The sequence below is a fragment of the Colletotrichum siamense genome (genome assembly GCF_013390195.1).
Source record: "Colletotrichum siamense strain Cg363 chromosome Unknown KSG_Cg363_contig07, whole genome shotgun sequence".
Taxonomy (NCBI): domain Eukaryota; kingdom Fungi; phylum Ascomycota; class Sordariomycetes; order Glomerellales; family Glomerellaceae; genus Colletotrichum; species Colletotrichum siamense.
Genome location: NW_023501020.1, coordinates 4,263,274 through 4,283,018, shown reverse-complemented (window position 1 = coordinate 4,283,018; position 19,745 = coordinate 4,263,274). Strand labels below are relative to the sequence as shown.

Here is a 19,745-nt window from a genome sequence, read left to right as displayed (position 1 = left end):
CATAAACAGAACGCTATGTAAGTTGCTCGCTCACAGCTAGTATTGTATCATCACTGAAATTGCTCAGAAGCAGTAGTTCTCTCAACACAACATCCATCATAGGCGGGCCATCTCTTTAGCCGGCCCAGGCTCAGCGTCCTCCGGCTTGCCACTGAAAGAAACAAGACTTCTACCCTTAACCGATCCGCTCCTAGTCAGAATCTTTCGCTTTCCGGCGGTGGTCAGGGGTGGATCATCATCCTTGTCTCTGATGTAGTATGCCCAGTCCGAGGTGTCATCAAGCTCCGTCTGAGAGTACCCATTGCCCAACCACGAAAAGCGATTGCCGGCGTACTTCACGTCGAGGTCGTCAAATCGAACTTCCTTGATAGCTTCAATGTAATGAAGTGTCGAGCCGGGCCACAACGCCACAACAGGCCCATCGGCCCGTGGCTTGTACCACGAACGGCACGGGTCTGCCCATACCGTCTTGGTCATGAACCACTCTTTGTACTCGACAAAGTCCCGCACAGCCTCCTCCTTCGCAGCGAACTCGACAATGTTGTTGGTCTGGTACCGATCCACAATCTTGAGCATCCAGTCGGCCTGTGCCTCTATTGCGGACAGAACGGGGCCGTTGCCTATGGGGCAGTTGGGGCCAAGCATATGGAAGTAATTGGGGAAGCCAGACGCGGCCATTCCAAAATACGATTCCGGATTGACGGCCCATTTATCTTGGAGGTTCTCACCCGATGGAGCGACAACGGGGAAGCGCGGCTTGAAGGATGTATCGAAACCGGTGGCGCAGATGAGAATGTCTACAGGGTACTCTTGGCCGTTGTCACTGACGCACCCGCGCTCAGTTACCTCGGTGATCTCGCCGTATACCACTTCGACATTGGGCTTTGTGAGAGACTCAAGGTAGTTCACACCAGGGGTGAGACGGCGGCAGCCAACGCTCCACTCGGGGATGAGTTTGTCTTCGAGGTAGGGGCTGTTGAGCTTTTCCTTCATCTGCTGAAGCATGTAGGCGTGCGTCTCCTGATTGATCTTGTTGTTCTTCAGAAAGATCCCGAACTGCCCGTTGAGGCCAGATTCAATGTTTTTGCGATATTCCATCAACGCTCCAGGCTTCTCGCGGAAATCTTTCAGCTCCTCGGGGCTGAACTGGTGCTGCTCGAGACCTTGTACAGGAGACACCCACGTCGGTTCGCGAATGAAGGTCGTCACCTTGTGACACTTGTCGCGTATTGCGGGCAGTACCTGGATACCCGAGGATCCATTGCCGATGAGGCCGACATGCTTGCCTTCCAAGGAGACGGAGTCATCCCAATTGGCTGTGTGCAGGAGGGTGCCTTTGTACTTGTCAAGTCCAGGGATGGCAGGCCACTTCCAGTTGTTCAGGATGCCGCCAGCATTGACGAGGACGTCGCAATGGTCGACGACAGTGGTGCCCGTCTGCGTATCCTTCACGTGGACATCATAGCCCCCCTCCTTGGAGTTCCAAAATGCCCCTACTACTTGGTGCTGCAGCTTGATATACTGGTACAGCGAGTACTTCCTTGCAAAGCTCTCGAAATACTCTCGAATCTCTGGCGCCGGCGGGTATACGGCTGACCAGTCCAGCTTAGGCTCGAAACTCCAGGTGTAATTGTGCGAAGGTACATCGCAGGCACAGCTGGGGAACGTCCAGAGTTAGTTGATACGTCAAAAGGCAATGATGAGAGTTGCCAAACCCTGGATATCTGTTTTCAAACCATGTACCACTGACTGCCTGGTTCTTTTCGTAGCATACTAAGGAGTAGTTGTGGAAGTGTTTCTGCAGCTTGTACGCCATCAACAAGCCGGAGGCGCCGGCGCCCACGCAAATCACCCGAACATGGCGTTCGCTATGAATGGGTGCCGATAGCCGTCTAGTCGCATCCCGATCTCCGGGTTGCGCGGTCTGAGGGAGCAAGAAGTCTCCCATGGTTGAACCACCTTTCGGCGAGTGAGCGTGACGGGAGTCGACAAAACGGAAGATGCCAAGGCAAACGAAAACTGACAGAAGTCAAAGAAAGAAGTTTGATGGATCGGAGCATGGTCTGTCAAAGGACGGCGAGACTAAAGGGTTAGCTGGATGGTTGCTGATATAGGTCATCTGGGAGGTTCGGCATCGCATATCCCAACGTCATGACCGACGATTGCACAACATTTTCCGGCAGAGAACGCAATAAAGCCAGTGGTATCTGGAAGAGTAACATTCTCGGCCTCTCAGATCCTCGACGCAACGAAAGAACCGAGAGAAACTACGGAACATGACCCACAAACGGTTTCCAAACAGACGGAGTGGACCACTTGTCCTGGGCGGGGCTGCTGGGCGGTCTGGAGGACGGCCGATTGCATGGCCTGCCGCATGTGTGCGGGCTCACTTGGGCGTGTGACTGGAGTGTGAGTAGCAGGTTGGATTCGCCGCCATCGGCATTGGTAGCGATCTCAACCATCTCGAGTCAGGGGATCTCGTGAGAGAGCACGGCTCTGGTCAGGCCAACAAGCCACCATGACTCAGTGGGATCGAGACTTGGAGTGAAAACAAGTCATGTTTGAGGTGATGGCACCGCTTGGGCCAAGATTCCCAGAGACCAGACGAAGGCCCCAAGGCTTAACTTTGGCCGATTGGCATTCCGAACCTACAGTAGCAACTGCAGGCCTACCGCATTAAGATCCTACCGTGAATGTCACCGGTATGATTGGGAGACTTTGACAAGGCGGCAACACTTGATGGCATGGATGAGATGTTTCTCGGCAGTTCAAAAGGGGGTGGTTGTAGTAGAATGCATGGCGGCTTCCCGGGATGGAATGTTTATCCCGTAGCGTGGCACGCGACGATGAAGCCAGGTTGCTGGAGATAGAAACCCCGGGCCTGGTCCCCGTCGCTTTAGTGATTGACTTTCGTGAGACTGTCGTCGAGGATGCGGATGAAGAGGTGCGGAACCGGAAGAGCGGGGGCGGCGAGTCTTGGGCTGGGCAGCAAAAGCAACGGGAAGCAGCCGGGAAACCTCAACCGGAGGAGCTCGGGCCAATATGGAGAGGCGATGGACACTTGACGTAGTAATCAACATTGGATGCTACCCGTTGGTTCCAATGCACATCCCATGTCAGATAGGCGATGAGTTCAGACGGGGTACGGGGTCCGTCATGCTGCTAAATCCGAATCTCGCCTTCGGTGAGGGGTCGCATGTCGTAGCTGCCCGTTGAGTTACCTAACATGAACGTTGACGACCGAGGCGACGAGTTGCTTCCCCGGGCGATCTAGCTGCTCGTGAGGGTCGCTGCCTGGGTTTGACGGCTGGTATTTACAGGTCTTTCATCAAGCAAGAGCTAGTGTCTGCACGTAATCAATACCCAACGCACCGTCTGAAGGTTGATGGTAGCGTCTTGACGATTATTGGCAAGGTTCTAGACAAAACACGTCACTATGCGTGGGGTTACACAAAGATCTTGCTGTGTCCCTGGAAGCTTAGGAACACAGGTATTCTACAACCTTGCTTTGGCGCTCTTCGTATCTGCCAGTGCCGCAGCATCCCTCTTGGACCATTCCCGCATAGTCTTCCTCTGAATCTTGCCGCTTGCAAGTTTGGGCACTTCGTCCACAAACGCAACGCCGCCCGCTAACCATTTATGCTTGGAAACCCGGGGCTTGACCCACTCCTGTATGTCTTCGGGCTTGACTTTGCCCCTGGACGCCTCTTGTACCGCCACGTAAGCCTTCGGCCATTCGTTGCCATCGCTGATTTGCGTTAATGTTGTTTCAAAGCTTCAGGAGACCTTATTCGGACGTACATGACAATTCCAACGACGGCCGCATCTGCTATGTGCTCATTTTCGAGAAGAACGGCCTCCAATTCTGCAGGAGCGACCTGCAAAGCATTGACTTTGATGAGCTCCTACTTTCATGTCAGACTGAACACCGGATGAGATCCTCCAAGCCATGGTAACACTTACCTTTTTGCGGTCTACAATCCAAAAGTAGCCATCTTTATTACATATGGCGATGTCACCCGTCCTTAGCCAACCCTCGCTGTCCAGCGCCTCCTTCGTGGCAGCCTCATTTCGCCAGTAGCCCAGGCACACATTCGGTCCACGAACACACAGCTCGCCCGGCAGACCAAAGGCTACCTCTCTGCCTTCTTCATCAACCAACTTGCATTCGCAATTGGGATCGAGCCTGCCGACGCTGCCTGTATCATCTCTGATGCCGCCAGGCACATGGATAGCGCCGCACGTCACCTCCGTCATGCCCCAACCCTGATTTATCTGAATTTTGAACCTCCGTTGGCACTCATTCTGAAGCTCTCGGGACAATGGGGCTGCTCCGCAAAGCACCTCATTCACGCTCGAGAGGTCGTAGCGAGCCGTCTCAGGCCGCTTAGAGAGCATGACCAGTATTGGTGGCGCTACCTGCAGGCTGGTAATTCTATACTTGCCGATTGCGAACAGGAAGTCTTCATATCTGAACTCCTTCATAATGTAGACGGGCACATGGAGTTTGACGGCCATGAGTATGACGTAGAGCTGACCATAGGCATGGTATAGTGGAAGAAAGCCAACCCATCTCTCCTGAGGGCGTGCTTCAAAGGCGTAGGGTTTCTCTGCGTATCGCATGAATATTGTTTGTTCGACATTGGCGATGAGATTGTGGTGCGACACGCATACTCCTTTGGGAAGACCGGTTGTCCCGGAGCTGTAATTGATCGTGGCCACAGTCTTGGAAGACTCTTCAGGGCTCAGCTCCGGCCATTGATACGAGTCCGCCTCCGTTGGCGTCCCAATCATGTGCCTCCAGTCGGGAATGCCACGCCTGGTCTCGTTCTCGGCGTCAGAGAATTGAAAAATGCGGCTTTTCGGGACTCCGGCTTTGGCTGCTGCCTCAAGCACCTGTTCGAGGTGATTGGGATGTGCTAGGATGAGCTTGGCGGTGGTGTTGGTCATCTGGTGAACGAGTTCTTTCAGATGTCAGCTCATGCCCCTTTCCGCGTAAAGGGGAGACCCACCAGACACTGTGTAAGCCGGGTTGGCACCACTGAAGATGCATCCCACTCCCACGATCCCAAGGTATGCAGCAGGCACATATATCTGGTTTGGAGTGCAAATCATGACAACATCTCCGCGCCGGAGGCCTAGTCGTTCTAGGCCGAAGGAGAGGCGTTTTACCCACTGTTCCATTTGTCTGGGGGAGAGGCTGATACCCTCATCTTTGCAGTCGATCCACAGGGGCTCGTCCGATAACACCCCATCACGAGGGAACAAATACGACAGTAGGTTTGTCTTGGGCAATTCCAAAGATGGGTAAGGTGACGTGATGACCATGTTGAATCGGTGCTTGCTCTGAGGAATCGAAAACCAGACCTTGGAAAGAACTGAATGGCGATAACAAAGTTGCCGGGGGGCGGGCTTGTGCGTCTTCAATTGAGGGAGCTGGTTGACGGTCTGTGTTTGTTTCACCTGATAAGGAAGGGAATTGGGAATTATCATGATGCTAGAGAGACGGCGTTAGCATGGCAAGCCGTCATCTTGGCCGTGTGCTCCCTCGGGATGGCGTCGGTAGCGGGATTGCGGGGTAGTAAGGTAGTTGGGGGAGTCTGGGGTAGCTACCCCTAGATCCTCCTGGGTACTTGGGGAGCTCCCTTGGGATAAACCCGACGTGGCCGATGCTAACCACGGAAAAAGCTTTGGCAAGCCGAAGAGCACCGCATGTTTGGAGGCCCCATGCTGACAGACCTCATATTGCGAGGGTCTTGACCGTGAGAGTGCCTGGGCGATCACCCTTGTCTCTATCCAGAGACGCATGCTCGTTCGCTCTCTTCTCGAGCCCTTCAATCTGCAGAGACTTTGTTCCCAAAAATCATGTCCGAACTCAAGAACCTTAGATCCGCCTTCTCCCTCGAAGGGAAGACGGCGCTGGTCACAGGCGGATCTCGCGGCCTTGGCCTCCACATGGCCACAGCATTCCTCCTTGCGGGATGCTCTCAGGTCGTGATCACGGCTCGAAAACGCGGCGGCGATCAAGGCATTGACCAGGCAGTTGAGAAACTGAACAAAATTCCGGGAATTGAAGGGAAGGCGACAGGCATAGCCGCCAACGTGGCTGACTCGCAGGACATCGTTCGATTGACTGGTGAGGTCAAGGACATTGTTGGTCGCAAAGGCCTGAACATTCTGGTGTGCAACGCCGGAGCAGCCTGGGGATCCAAGTTTGAAGATGCTCCGCCAAGCAGCTCAGTCAAAATCCTAGACCTCAATGTGCGAGGCGTGTTCGAGCTGGTGCAAAAGTGAGAGCGAAGAATCGGTCGACGAAGCCGGACCGGGTTGCTGACATGGCGACAGGTCGCTTCCGCTGCTCGAATTAGCGGCGTCGAAAGAAGATCCGGCTCGGGTGCTGATTGTCAGTTCGACGGCGGGTAACAATGTGCCGCATGTAGGGGAGCACGGCACTATCATGTATTCCACTTCCAAGGCGGCTGCGAATGTGAGTCGGGTATCTCATCTGACCACGATGAACTTTGCTGATGTGTGATTGCCGCAGCATCTCGGTCGCAACCTGGCGGTTGAGCTCGGGCCGAGAAACATCACGTCCAACATCATCGCGCCCGGCTTCTTCCCATCGAAGCTGGCGCAGGGCCTCATTAGCAATCTGGGCGGGGTGGAAGAGCTCAGCAAGGACAATCCTCTGGGCAGATTGGGTGAGCCCGATGACATAGCAGGCGTGGCAGTCTTTCTCTGCTCGCCTGCGGGCAAGTACGTGTGAGTATTCGTGCCCCTTCTGGCGATGGATGACGAGATTTGGACGGGCAGAAGAAGCTGATGGATGCTTAACAGAAACGGCGTCGACATTCCGGTTGACGGAGGTGCACGATTGGCTGCAGGGAGGATGTCCAAGATCTGACCCTACCGACCTTCGGGAGGCACCCGCAGCATATTGGAGACGGGAACACGTACCGTACCTAGGTAGGTAAACTGAGGGGTGCGTGGGTTTCTTCAGTTCTGGTCGGTCGGTGCATCGATTGATCTATGGATTTGGCGGGGTCGAGTCGGGCCTCGAAATACAGTGTGAAAGAAATATGATTGCCAATTTCAAAGTAAATACACACGGTACAATTTCGCCTCTGCTACCTGGGCTTCCCACGATGAAGGCACCTTACCTTAGGTGCCTGAGGTAGGTAGGTACAGTGTATGTTTGAGGTGGAAATCTCCACTGAAACCTGAGCGACCAATTCCACCATTCTTTCATCCATTTGATTCATTCATTCCACCGTACCCAAGCACCCTTCCATCAATCAGTACGTCAAGTTCACCATGACCGTCTTCGGCTCTGTGAAGGCTCGCAACGCGTTGATGGCGTTCTCGCGACCCTGACCGCTCTGCTTGCTTCCGCCGAAAGGAGCCGTCAAGAAGCAAAGGCTGACACAATTGATGCCGACCATGCCGCTCTCGAACTCGGACGCCACTCTCAGCGCCTTGTTGATGTCCTGCGTGAAAACGCCAGCCATAAGCCCGTACTCCGTGTCATTGGCTTTGGCGAGCACTTCCTCTTCTGTCTCAAACTTGTGGATCACAGCCACCGGCCCAAAGATTTCCTGCTTGTTGATCTCAGCATCCTCTTTGCCGGCCTCAAACACGGTCGGCTGCACAAAGTACCCCTTCTCGCCGACCCGTCCCCCTCCAACCAGCAGCGTACCCTGCCCCTGTTGGCCTCTCTCGATGAAGCCTCGCACTCTCTCGAATTGCGCTTTGTCAACGAGGGGCCCAATCACAGTTTCCGCTTTCTCGGGGTCACCAACAACCTTGATCTTCTCCTCCATCGCCTTCTTGTAGCCTGCCAAGAACTCATCGTATATCGATGACTCGACGTACACACGGCTGGCCGCAAAACATACCTGCCCAGTGTTCATGGTAATGGCGTTCGCACACCAGGTTATGGCATTCTCCATGTTGCAGTCTTTGAAAACCACCGCCGGAGACTTGCCGCCCAGCTCCAGTGTGACGCGCTTCAAATTGCTGCTGGCTGCCAACTTCATGATCGTGCGCCCCGTCGTCGTCGATCCTGTGAAGCTGACTTTGCGCACTTTCATGTGGCTAGCGAGAAGAGCCCCGGTACTGCCGTCTCCTGCAACGACCTGGAACACACCAGGTGGAAAGCCAGCCTCTTTTATTAGACTGCCGAGGGCCAGGGCCGCAAAAGGCGTCTTTTCCGATGGCTTCAGGATGAAGCAGTTGCCAGTCGCGAGTGCCGGACCAGCCTTCATACCGATGTTTCCGATGGGCCCGTTCCAGGGAATGATGCCGCAAGTTACCCCAAGTGGTTCGTTGCGCACGATCTTGAGGAACCCGTCTTCTTGCGGATATGTCTCTCCGGCAAACTTATCGGTCCAGCCGCCAAAGTACTTGAGGCATTCTACCGACAGTTGGAGTTCAAAGGTGCCGAAGGACTCAAAGGGTGCCCCGAGCGTGAGCCTATTCATCTCTGCCAAAGCCGGTCCGTTCTTCTCAAGCAATTCCGCGAGTTTGAACAGCATATCGCGGCGTTCGTTCGGTGGTGTCTTCTTCCACTTCGGAAAGGCAGCCTCTGCTGCTGCTACTGCAGCATCGACATCCTCTTGCCCACCGAGAGCGACGTCGTTGGCAACGAGAGACTCGTCCTTTGGGTTGAAAAGCTCAAGCTTCTTGCTATTCTTCGAATCCACGTACTGCCAATGTCTCAGTCAGATGCATCGGCCTCAGGGGCAAGCGCCTCTTACTTCATTGTTAATGAAATGTTGCTTGGGAAGATTGTCTTTGTTCCAAGAGAATGCGGACTTCTGGCCGTCCGTGGCTTCATTCGATGAAGACGTGAAAAGAGCCATGTTGAAGAGTGAGTCAAATGCTTTCTACTGTAAGCCGGTTGATTTGTTGACCGACTAGAAGCATGAGATCCAGGGTTGGGCGTCAGCGATATTTTCAAGGACCACAGTGGTCGTATGTCTTCCTGTTTTCCTACGATGCGGGCAAGAGTTACCGACTGGTGCGAATGGGGAGCAGATGCATTCTCCTACGTGCTTATTCATTCCAGCTCCTTTACGAAACCTCTCGTTGCATCCGTAGTGAGGGGCCTGCGCCTTCTGATGTGATACGGAAGACACCCGGCTGCAAGACGAACTTGGCGCAGCGCGAGGTCGGCTTCTCAGGTACTGATGGTTCCACGGTAGTCCGCGGCAGACGTCACCTACCTAGGTCCGTGACAGCCAACGGCCGTCCAACAGCAAGCATCATGAGCTGGCTATCAATATCCTGTTGAGTCATGAAGCCAAGAGAGCCTTGTCAATCTGACTCGGGGCTCGGGCGTGATGAAGCTCCCGCGACGATCAAGCAATACCCAGTACCCCGCATGGGCTCCCGCTTGAGGTGGGGCATACAAACGTGGTGGAGGGGGGTGTATCTGGAGACCAACAGTGCAGAGGCGTGTAGCAAAGTTCCATCACTAGCACCCCGCGGAAGGATGAGATATGGCCCACTGTCAGCACTCTAAGTCTGCGACCGATGGATTGTCCAGGAAGAGGTGTTCCGGCGCAAGCATTCAGTGTTAACATCTTCCAGGTTAAGCTCTGCTGAAGTGGAAGATGGCACTGGCACGGCTAAGCGTTACTTGGAGGTGTGTCTTGCGATAATAGACATGGTGAGTGATGCAGGTTAAAGCACATCGTCCAGGCTGTCGTACCTCTGGCTCACGAGGACCATCCACCGAGACTAGTAAGCTCCTATTCAGAAATCGAGACCAGCTTCTATCAAAATGGGTTCCATTCAGCCACAGCCTCCTAGGACCATGAAAGCAGGACAATGGAATCCCGTAAGCACATATATGGCTTCGGATAGCAGATGTAGAATCTTCGCTAACATTCCCTGCAGGAATTGCGAAAAGTTGTTGTAAATGAGATTCCCGTTCCAGAACCAGGCAAGAATGAGTTCCTTGTCAAAATCAGATCAGCATCATTGTGCCATTCCGACGTGCTGGCCATCCAACAAGCGGAGAAGACCGTAACGCTTGGTCATGAGGGTGTCGGTCACATCGTGTCGATGCATCCTTCAGCCGAAGAAAGAGGTTTCAGTATTGGAGACGCTGTAGGGTTTCTGTACATCCGAGGTTGTTGCTTCACGTGCTCCGGATGCCAGGTTCACAACCTCCACTGCGAGACGGGCAAACAGCTTCTCCAGGGCTTTGTTGTCGATGGATTTTTTGCAGAGTATGCGCTCGTGGACTACCACAACGCCATCGTTCTCGACGAAAGCAAGTGGAACATGGATGCTGCCTCGGCTGTGTTCTGTGCTGGTATTACCGCATTCCACTCTGTCGACAGCTGCGAGCTTTCACCGGGAGACTGGTTCGGTGTAGTTGGCTGTGGTGGTCTCGGCCAACTTGCGACACAGTACGCCAAAGCCATGGGACTGAAGGTTGTGGGCATCGACGTCGCCGACGCGAATCTCGAGGAGACCAAAAAGCAAGGCGCTGATGTTGTCTTCAACTCCATGTCAAACTCGGAATGGGCCCAGGACATCAAGAAATTGACGGGTGGTGGCGTCCAAGCTGTTGCTGTGTACACCAATGCGCCGCCCGCATTTGCTTCTGCTACCAGCTGTCTGACCTTAGGAGGCACATTGATGATTATCGGTGTATCGAAAGAGCCTATCAAGATTGACGGAATGGATCTTTTGCTGGGGAGATACAAGATCAAGGCAGACAGCACAAGTATTCCTCAGCGCATGGAAAAGGCTGTTGAGTTCACAGCCAAGCATGGTATCATGCCCGTAGTGGAGATACGGGACGGGTTGGAAGATCTGGCGAGCATGGTGGAAGATATGGAGAAGGGAAAGGTCGCTAAGAGGCAAGGAATCGCCTTCAGATGATTTATCGATGGCTTCTCACGCGGGCTCTATGGGTATACGGTGTGGAATTCACTCTCGTTTTGTATATATTGATAACATGACAGACTGATGATGAAAAGTGACTGGAGCGACCACTAGTTGTAAGTGATAAATTTCTCTCCGTACTTGTCCGCGAACTCCTTGTACCTTTCCGTGTAAGACTGGTGTCTTTTTGCGACCTCCGCTGCCTTCTTCATCTCTTCTCTTCCCACTTGATGTCTATGAGCTGCGTCCGGTCCATCAGCAACCCTCACGAAACGAGCATATGTCCACATCTCGGGAAGAGGGGTGTGCTGCGTGAGGCCCTGGCCGCCAAACATTTGCATGCACTCATCGATGATCTTAGTGGCCATGATAGGCACGAGGATCTTGCTCTGAGCGATAGCTCGCTTGCCCGCCTTGTTGCCGAGAAGATCCATGGTGTCGGCAGCGTTCAGGACTACCAAGCGGGCAGCGTCTAGCTCAAGACGCATTTGCGCAACGCGCTCAATGTTAGAATCGAACTCTCCAATGAGCTTACCGCGAGGCCTCTTGCGAGCATCATTGCATCGAATCAGCGCAAGTTCATAGGCACGCTCGCACTGTCCAATCAGACGCATGCAGTGATGAATGCGACCTGGTCCGAGACGGCCTTGGGCAATCTCAAAGGCGCGGCCCTCGCCAAGGATGACATTTTCTGCCGGCACGCGTACATTTTCGTATAAGTATTCGCCGTGTCCCTCCGGAGCGTGATCATATCCCATGATGGTAAGGTTCCGAACTTGCGTGATGCCGGGCGTGTTGCATGGCACGATGATCATCGAGTGGCGGGACCACTTGTTGGGGTTCTCCGGGTCGGTGCAGCCCATGAGGATGTAGAAAGATAGCTCTTTGTTCCACAGACAATTACCGTAGAGCTTTCTGCCGTTGATGACGTAGGAGTCTCCATCACGCTTGATGCGGATTCCAATCTGTGTCGCATCTGAGCTGGCAACATCTGGCTCGGTCATGGAATAGGCGGAAGAGGCCGTGCCATTCAGAAGAGGTTGAAGCCACTTGTTCTTCTGCTCCTCATTGCAGTACTTAGCCAGAAGCTCGATGTTGCCCGTCTCGGGAGCGTGGCAATTCATGGTCTGGTAGAACAGTGTCAGTGTAGTCCCGAATGAGCATAACTAGGTCGAGCCACGCGTACCTGCGCTGCCCAGTAACAGCGACCCATGATCTCTGCGCAACACGAGTATTCCAAGTTTGTCAATCCGGGACTTTCTTTGAAGTGGTTGGGCAGAAACAGGTTGAACAGGCCGCGTTCCTTGGCTTTATCCCGTAACTCATGTATCAACCGCGGCGTCGTCCACCGCCGACCCTCAAGCTGTGCCTTGAAGATTTCTTCTCTTGGGATGCACTCATTCTCAACCCACTCGTAAACGGCCTCGATCTTTCTGATGGCCAGAGGAGAGAGTTTTGCTTTCACCCATGGCGGGAGATGATTGAAGGCTGGTCCATGCAGGGCTGCGGTGTCCATCTTCAGGGGCGACAAGATGGTGTTCTCGACTCAAGCGTCAAATGCAATTGAGATTTCAGTGACCAAAATCAACAAGTCCCTATATCTTCTAGAGTAGGCTCTTTTTGAGCAACTGATGCTGTGAGAGTGTAACCGGTGGCGGGAGTCTTGTTCCCTCGCCGTGTCGAACCGCGGCACGAGAGCTGGCACAACGCCCCCGGCACGAACACAGGGCACTATGGGGAACCACACAAACCGTTTCGCAGACAACGGCCGGGAATATCAAGGCGCTAATGATTCATTGGGGTACTTTCAGCCAAGAATGGGGTGTGATCTGCCTCTCCTGGCCATGTTTGGGGGAACCTTGACCTCGGTCTCCTGCGGCTCCCTTATGGAGGCTGCGGGGCTCGCGCGGGGTAGCTATGCGCCGCCATGGCCCACGGGTATCCGTAAGGTACGGAAATCAATCACTCACGTCAGGGTTTGCGGGGTTTGGGGACAGCTGGAGAACTAAAGAGTGCTCGTGTTTGGCTGAAAGACCACAGAGTACCTACCTTATCTACAAGGCCCCCTAACCCTGCCCATCACCACCCAGTACCTGCCATGTACGTACGCCTGCATTCCCATTGCCCCCAACGATCCATCCAGGAACTTCCTACAACTAGTGGATGATCCTAGCCTTCTTGAACCTGTCCAATGTGGTATACCAAGACTGCCTTGTGTCAATCTCCTCCGTACTGGAACCCCACATCTCATGACACTTGGAAAGGTCAAGCTGCCGATCGAAGTTGAGCATGGTCATGATGAAGCTTGCGAAGCCACCGAAGCTTCGGTCGTTAGCAACGCGGCCGCTAACGAGACCGTGTCTCTGCTCCAGCGCTTTCCATTCGTCAATGTGGTCTGACAGGTACTGTGTTGGTTGGGGGGCCTGTCCGTCCGCTGGAGGCGACGTTCCCCTGAGGCCGAAGTACTCGCAGATGACTGGCCATTTCTTGCTCCATGATGAGGGCTGCGAACTGTCCGCAACATTGTATCGTTGCTCGGAGGTAAGTTCCGGATGAAGTGAAGCGTAGATGCACACTTTGGCAATGATGTCTTGGTTGCACTCGCTGCTCAAATTGTTCCAAGACTTCTCGCTTCCGGGGAACGGGCATTCAGCCCCTTTCCCATGAAGCTCCGCGAACAAATTGAGATACGTACCAACTGTCTGTGCAAGGCAGTAGATGTTGTTATTGGGCACGAAGCCAATGATATTGTCAGGTATGATTTCACACCAAGTCCAGTCTTTCCCTTTGGCCATCTGCGACAGCATGTCGGTTTGGTCATAGTAGAACATTTGGGACGCGAAGGGCTCTGGGATCCGCGGCAGAGTCTCGTGTAGGGGAACGTCCTTGGGGAAGGGAAAATGATCCAGTAAGTGAACTCCGTAAGCTTTGGTGCCGGTCGGCAAGACAACAAACTTCAGGTTGGGGGAAAGTGCCTCGACAGCGCTGACAGCTCGTCTGATGAGCTCCTTGTTGATGTCGCATTCCTTCGCAGGGTCGGCGTCCATAATGTATGCTTTCAACACCGTCAGCACATGATGACCAACGGGAAATGAGAGATAGGTCCCTACCAAAGAAATAAACGTGGCTGATGCGACTGATGTTCTTGACTTTTGCCTTGAGATCGGCCTCGAGTCCTTCCACGCCTTTCGGGGTCATGATATCAACGCCACTGGCGACCTGGAGCTGCGGCCTCTCAGGCTTAGGCCACAGGGCATCTTCAGTGTTCAGCGGTCGGTTTGTGAGAGCCGTGACGGAGACGAAAGTGTCCTCGGTTGGGTAGCCATTGAGAAGCGCATTGGTGATGGACCATCCCGTGATCCCGCTTGCTCCTAGTTGTTGTCAGCACTGAACCTGAAGACTATCGCTCGAATGTACTGCATACCGTAAATGAGGGCGTGATTTTCTGGCATTTTTGCAGCTTAAGCTAAGGGAGAACAGGCGAGGATATGGTGTTGAATGAAATACGAAAAAGTAGCATAGAAATTTCTCAACGAAGGACACGATGTTCACGCAGGATCGTTGAATAAATGCATCATGCGCTCGGGTGGGGAAGCAGACCAAGTCACTCCGGTGTACCTACGGGTATTAGAACGCAGAGAGGCAGCAGCTCCCTCCATTACCTACGCACTGTTGCTTGAGTGTTGGCACAGGAGAAGGTCCAGACGGGCCACCCCCTTCAAATTCTTCCATCTTTTGGTCATGTAAGTCAGATTCCCAACAATGCTACTCTGACCGCAGGCACGTAATCAAGCCAGGCTTGGTTGAAACCCTTGGCGGGCGCAACTCAAAAATCACCACACATCAGGTACAGCCTCGCACTTCATTCCCATAAACCATCGTGAACCTTGATGTTGGAAAACCCTCCAACAAGTCAAAGGGGCGCAAAGCTCCGAGCCGATGGACATTGCGCCGGGCGTGCCTCCCGGCCAGGTACCCACTCATCCCGACTCAGTACGTACCGGATCCGGGCAGTGTACCGCCCTCAGATGCATTCTGGAAAATCTTACCCAGCTCTGGTACCAAGGAGAAGCTTGCCACACGACCCTTAGAACCAACGAACGCAGCCCAATCATTTGGTAGCCTGACGGGTGCCGTGCTCGGCTGTTCACCGACAGACGTGTCGCCCTAGGGGGAACACGAAACCACCAATTGCGTATTGGGCGCCGGCTACCTATCCGTAACTTTCGATGCGAGGCTCTACTCCTTGTAAGTCATGTATACGTACCGTATCCAGGCTGGCTGTCCTATTTACCCTGCGGCAGGAAATGCACATCCCGGACATGAATGGCACTGTGCCTGCTGTGTGACGCCCGTTAAACGGTCGAGCTTGGACTGCTTCCGTCGGCCAAGATGAAATCCTCTGAAGATCGATACCCGCGCCGGAAACTCACTTGCGCCTTGGAACGGACCCAAGACAACCGCAATGCGTCTGCCGTTTTCCTGATCACGCCAGGAGCCCGCCATTATCGCCTCAGAAGTTGCACTCGCAACTCAGCCTGCTTGACCACAACTTCATATCTCCCATCAGGAGAGCGACGTCTCATTCTTGAAATCCAGTCTCATAGCCGTATCGATTCCCCCAGATTCATACCCGTGGCTTCCAATCATCGTCTCTTCGTGAAGGATCGTTTTGGCATTCCGGCATCGATAGGCTGCAACAGCACACCATGGCTCCTTCAGCAGTGCCGACCGCTGCGAATCAAGAACTTGTGAATGAAGGCTTTGATGGGCATGGCAATGGACATACGAATGGAACCAATGGTCAAACCAAAGACAGCGCATCTGACTTCTCATACCCTCCCTCTATTCAGCCTGATGCCCCTTATCGAGTTCTGAAGCAGTACCACTCAAAGCCTACAAAGCTACGAGTGGCATGCATCGGGGCTGCCGTCTCAGGCATGTGCCTGGCTTACAAGATGGAGAAGCAGATGGTGCCTGGCTCCTGGGAGTTGACGCTGTAAGCTTCATCCGGAAGATGTGGACGTTGCTGTTCTAACTCGCTATAGCTTCGATAAGAACCCGAGACTAGGCGGGACATGGCTCGAAAACACGTACGTTTCGCCGATGGGTATCGACGCTACTATGGCTGACTCTCGATGGTAATAGATACCCTGGTGTCGCCTGTGACATACCGTCCCACCTCTACACGTTCTCATGGGACCCCAAGCCCGATTGGACCGAGTACTACGCCAGCGGGAAAGAGATCCTCGAGTATCTAGAGGATTTTGCCGATAGACATGGCTCTAGGAAGTACATGAAACTCAACACCAAAGTCGTCGAAGGTCGTTGGGATGAAGAGAAGGGGCTGTGGTGCCTGACGCTCGAGGATCAGATCACCAAGGGGACGTGGCAGGACTGGTGCCACGTGCTGGTCAACGGCAGTGGTATCTTGAACAACTGGAAATGGCCAGACATTGAGGGCCTGCATGACTTTGCTGGGCCCAAGATGCACTCTGCCAACTGGGATCACTCGGTCGACTTCAAGAACAAGAACGTCGGAGTAATAGGGACTGGTAGCACATCGGTCCAAATCGTTCCTGCGCTTCAGAAGATTTGCGACAAGGTCCAGGTGTTCATGCGCTCGTCCACTTGGATCTCGCCCCCATTCGGCGGCGGTGTTTTGGAATCGGAGCTGCGCAAGGACGGTGATCCAGGACACAGGCAGTACAAGTTCACCGAAGAAGACATCAAGAGGTTTCGAGAAGATCCGGAATACCACTTGATGTTCCGAAAGCGCATCGAGGCCGAGATCAACTCGTTGTTTGGCATGTACCAGCAAGGCTCGGAAATGTCGGACCTGATGAGAACCGTCATAACCGATGAGATGAACCGGCGCATTGGCGATGGGCCTGGGAGCGAGGAGTTGAAGAAGTTCATCATTCCTGACTGGGCACCTGGTTGCCGGCGAATCTCACCCGGCGACGGGTACCTCGAGGCCCTGGTCCGACCCAACGTCAAGCCCGTCTTTGGTAGAATCAGGAAGGTGGTCCCGGAAGGAATTGTCACAGACGACGGCGAGACGCACAAGATGGACGTGCTCGTGTGTGCGACTGGCTTCAAGGTTGCCTTCCGACCGGCATTCAAGCTGATCAACGGAAGCGGGCAAACACTTGACGAAGATTGGGGCGACAGCGTCAACCTTTACTTTGGCGTATCTGCGCCGCGGTTTCCCAATTACTACACCATCGTGGTAGGTGGCAACGATGCGCTGCTGCATGCAGGTGTGGACTAACAACACCCACTAGGGCCCCGGTGCAACATGGTCATCAGGCACTCTCCTGCCGTCCATCGAGACAACCATCGAGTATTCAATCAAGATGATGAAGAAGATACAGCATGACAACATCCGGTCAATCGATGTAAAGCAGGAGGCTGTAGACGACATCTATGGCCACTTTGACGAGTTCCACTCCAACACGGTCTTCCAAGAAGGGTGCCGAAGCTGGTTCAAGGACGGCAAGAAGAAGAACCGCATTTACCTGTGGCCTGGCTGTGTAAGAATAAGACTAGATCCGCGTCTCGCATGATTTTGATGATGAAATGGGTACTGATTTCGGCGGCTCTAGACCATCCACTTCCTCAAGACAATCAAGGACCCTCGGTTCGAAGATTACAACATCCGATACCGGTACGGAAACCGGTTCGCCTTCCTTGGCAACGGTGAAGTGAAGGCGAACACGACCAAGGATGTGAAGGGGTTGAGCACATATGTGCGAGACGCCGATGACGATTGGACGGTTGAGTGAATGGACAGCTTGGAGAGCAGCATCCCGCCGGGCAGCCAGATGCGGGGGTGGGATATGACGATGCTGTTGTGTCTCGGCCAGATATTGCTCGAGAAGAAGCAGGAAACTTGAAAGGGAAAGGGACATAAGGTAGGTAGGTAGGAGTGGGTGCTGTATGTGGGGGCACACGTATGTACCTTATCACAGCTGTGGCCTTGTGGTTTCACTTGAGCAGGAGACAGCCAGGCCAATGTGCAGCCTGATGAACACACACTTGTTTCAATATGATTCAATCACACAAGATGCATCTCGAGTGCTACAAGAGAACTTTCTCGTCAAGTAAGAGGGGTAGAGCAAACTCACCTAGTTAGGTCGGTAGGCGAACGAGGTAAGGTAGAGTGAGTGAGAGTGGGTGACAGCACATATGCTGTAATGCGAGAGACGGATACGAACGACGGACCCCTCAACTACCGGCAAATCATCGGGCGTAAAAGAGGACGGGCAGCAAACGAGTGGTGGCTGCGAGGCAGCACTTCGGTTCAGTGATTGCGCACCGCTGGCGTCGGAGACTCAAGAGTAGGTTGGTTGCATGAGTTGATGGATGGACGGGATAAAAACGGCGACGCGACGCGGAGGTGGTGAGTGTGGGCGGGGACGAGTGCCCTTCAACACATTTTGATTGGCTCAACAGCCAGTGGTCGGAGTTCAGGGTCCACCTGAGTCAGGCCCTTCGAGGTCGCATCTCGCTCCTGATTCAACACTGACCTGTGCGTCATGGTCTGTGCTTCGGCACGACATTGGAGGAGATAGAACGGATTTGCGCCGGGTGGGCCACGTGTCTGATTGGCCCCAACGTCTCAGAAACGAACCCCACCCCACGACCACGACCTCAGCACTCACTCAGGTTGCCTTTTTCGACTTCAGCACCTCCGCTCGTTCGCTCTCAGCTGCCGCAGTCGTCAGTCGTCAACTCTTCTTCGACTCGCACGCCACAGCCTTCATCGAGGGTAGGCAGTTAGGTGGTAACACAAGTCTGACTGACAGGGACCGGCTTGAGGCCTTTCAGCCAATCTATCCCAACCAACCAACCAATTCAACTCCCTTCCCCTGGGCCACCTCACTCATCCAGCTGACGGCTGCCCCTCCCCCCTTCCCTTCCCTTCCCCCCGTTGCTTGGAGAAAAGAGCCGGGGCAAAACCTCGCTACCGCGGCCATCTATCGGCAATCCTCTTCGCCTCATTTGCCCTTTTCCTCTCCACGATACCGGTCAATACCTGCACTTTTCTAGTTCTGGAGGAACAGGTGGATCGAGCGACCACTTCCCCGCACTCAACGTGCCCTAGCCTCTAGGTAGTGTCCCTCCCCCTTCCAGACCTTTCCTCCTCTCATCCCCGTGCAGCAGCAGCCATGTCCATTGCCTTCACCTAGTCTACTCAGAACCATCCCCCTCTCCCTCATCTCGTTTGTATCCCCCGTACGACCGGTCCAGTATCATAGCGCCCTCATGATCCACTCATCCCCAGACCATCCGCAATGGGGGCCATGTCATACTGGCCTTGCTCCTCGTTGAAATCCGGGGTAACAGCAAGGGTTGTTTCCATTAGTCGCGTTCCAGCCTCAATCCTTCAAACCCCACTCCAGAGACACTTGACAGAACCAACAATACGTAGTCAGGTCTAGGTCTGCTCCGAAACCCGAGTCTCATTGCCTTAGTCGGCCTGGGGTAGTGCCCGGAAGTCGGAGCCTCCCCGGTGCCCTGTCTGCTCCAAGGACATCAATCCAAGAAACAGGCAGCCCAGCCCGTCTGGAGAAGCAGCCTGTCTCATAATCTTTTCTGCTCATGCAACTACGTCTGCACCAGCCCCATCCCACCGCATCTTAGCTAGTTCGGGGTCCCCAGACTTTCCGCCTGCTCTACTACCTACGCCGGCAACCCTCTCTTGGGATAAACAAGTGGAGCGAGCCATGGGGGGGAGACGAGGGGCCGCATACGTGACGTTTCCACAGGTACCGCATGTTCGTCGTCACAGCGGGGGAAACCCGCCACGCCCAAACATTCTTTTAATGCTGGACCTGAGC

The 19,745-nt window shown here is 54.0% G+C and overlaps 8 protein-coding genes across 8 annotated transcripts; 3 read left to right on the top strand and 5 right to left on the bottom strand.

The window, feature by feature from the left end:
• Positions 1–96: 96 nt before the first annotated feature.
• Positions 97–1,948, bottom strand: stcW-0 (putative sterigmatocystin biosynthesis monooxygenase stcW; the record flags this gene model as incomplete). The annotated part of the gene is made up of 2 exons (XM_036643324.1): positions 97–1,657; positions 1,737–1,948. The coding sequence occupies 2 exons, from the start codon at positions 1,946–1,948 to the stop codon at positions 97–99; spliced, it is 1,773 nt and encodes a 590-aa protein (XP_036491580.1).
• A 1,547-nt stretch (positions 1,949–3,495) lies between these two features.
• On the bottom strand, positions 3,496–5,328 carry azaF-0 (Acyl-CoA ligase azaF; the record flags this gene model as incomplete). The annotated part of the gene is made up of 4 exons (XM_036643323.1): positions 3,496–3,748; positions 3,802–3,905; positions 3,964–4,964; positions 5,013–5,328. 4 exons carry the CDS (start codon positions 5,326–5,328, stop codon positions 3,496–3,498), a joined length of 1,674 nt encoding a protein of 557 aa, XP_036491581.1.
• A 537-nt stretch (positions 5,329–5,865) lies between these two features.
• Positions 5,866–6,766, top strand: rhlG-0 (Rhamnolipids biosynthesis 3-oxoacyl-[acyl-carrier-protein] reductase; the record flags this gene model as incomplete). The annotated part of the gene is made up of 3 exons (XM_036643322.1): positions 5,866–6,290; positions 6,346–6,487; positions 6,545–6,766. The coding sequence occupies 3 exons, from the start codon at positions 5,866–5,868 to the stop codon at positions 6,764–6,766; spliced, it is 789 nt and encodes a 262-aa protein (XP_036491578.1).
• A 529-nt stretch (positions 6,767–7,295) lies between these two features.
• Aldh1a7 (Aldehyde dehydrogenase, cytosolic 1) lies at positions 7,296–8,861 on the bottom strand (the record flags this gene model as incomplete). Its single annotated transcript, XM_036643321.1, has 2 exons — positions 7,296–8,705; positions 8,757–8,861. 2 exons carry the CDS (start codon positions 8,859–8,861, stop codon positions 7,296–7,298), a joined length of 1,515 nt encoding a protein of 504 aa, XP_036491579.1.
• Positions 8,862–9,784: 923 nt separating this feature from the next.
• adhA-0 (alcohol dehydrogenase) lies at positions 9,785–10,896 on the top strand (the record flags this gene model as incomplete). Its single annotated transcript, XM_036643320.1, has 2 exons — positions 9,785–9,841; positions 9,901–10,896. The coding sequence occupies 2 exons, from the start codon at positions 9,785–9,787 to the stop codon at positions 10,894–10,896; spliced, it is 1,053 nt and encodes a 350-aa protein (XP_036491576.1).
• A 113-nt stretch (positions 10,897–11,009) lies between these two features.
• Positions 11,010–12,415, bottom strand: Acad10 (Acyl-CoA dehydrogenase family member 10; the record flags this gene model as incomplete). Its single annotated transcript, XM_036643319.1, has 2 exons — positions 11,010–12,026; positions 12,086–12,415. 2 exons carry the CDS (start codon positions 12,413–12,415, stop codon positions 11,010–11,012), a joined length of 1,347 nt encoding a protein of 448 aa, XP_036491577.1.
• A 640-nt stretch (positions 12,416–13,055) lies between these two features.
• sirQ-0 (Short chain dehydrogenase sirQ) lies at positions 13,056–14,351 on the bottom strand (the record flags this gene model as incomplete). The annotated part of the gene is made up of 3 exons (XM_036643318.1): positions 13,056–13,954; positions 14,010–14,270; positions 14,324–14,351. 3 exons carry the CDS (start codon positions 14,349–14,351, stop codon positions 13,056–13,058), a joined length of 1,188 nt encoding a protein of 395 aa, XP_036491696.1.
• Positions 14,352–15,608: 1,257 nt separating this feature from the next.
• moxY-1 (FAD-binding monooxygenase moxY) lies at positions 15,609–17,687 on the top strand (the record flags this gene model as incomplete). The annotated part of the gene is made up of 5 exons (XM_036643317.1): positions 15,609–15,898; positions 15,948–15,992; positions 16,048–17,131; positions 17,187–17,435; positions 17,508–17,687. 5 exons carry the CDS (start codon positions 15,609–15,611, stop codon positions 17,685–17,687), a joined length of 1,848 nt encoding a protein of 615 aa, XP_036491694.1.
• Between the last annotated feature and the right edge of the window lie 2,058 nt (positions 17,688–19,745).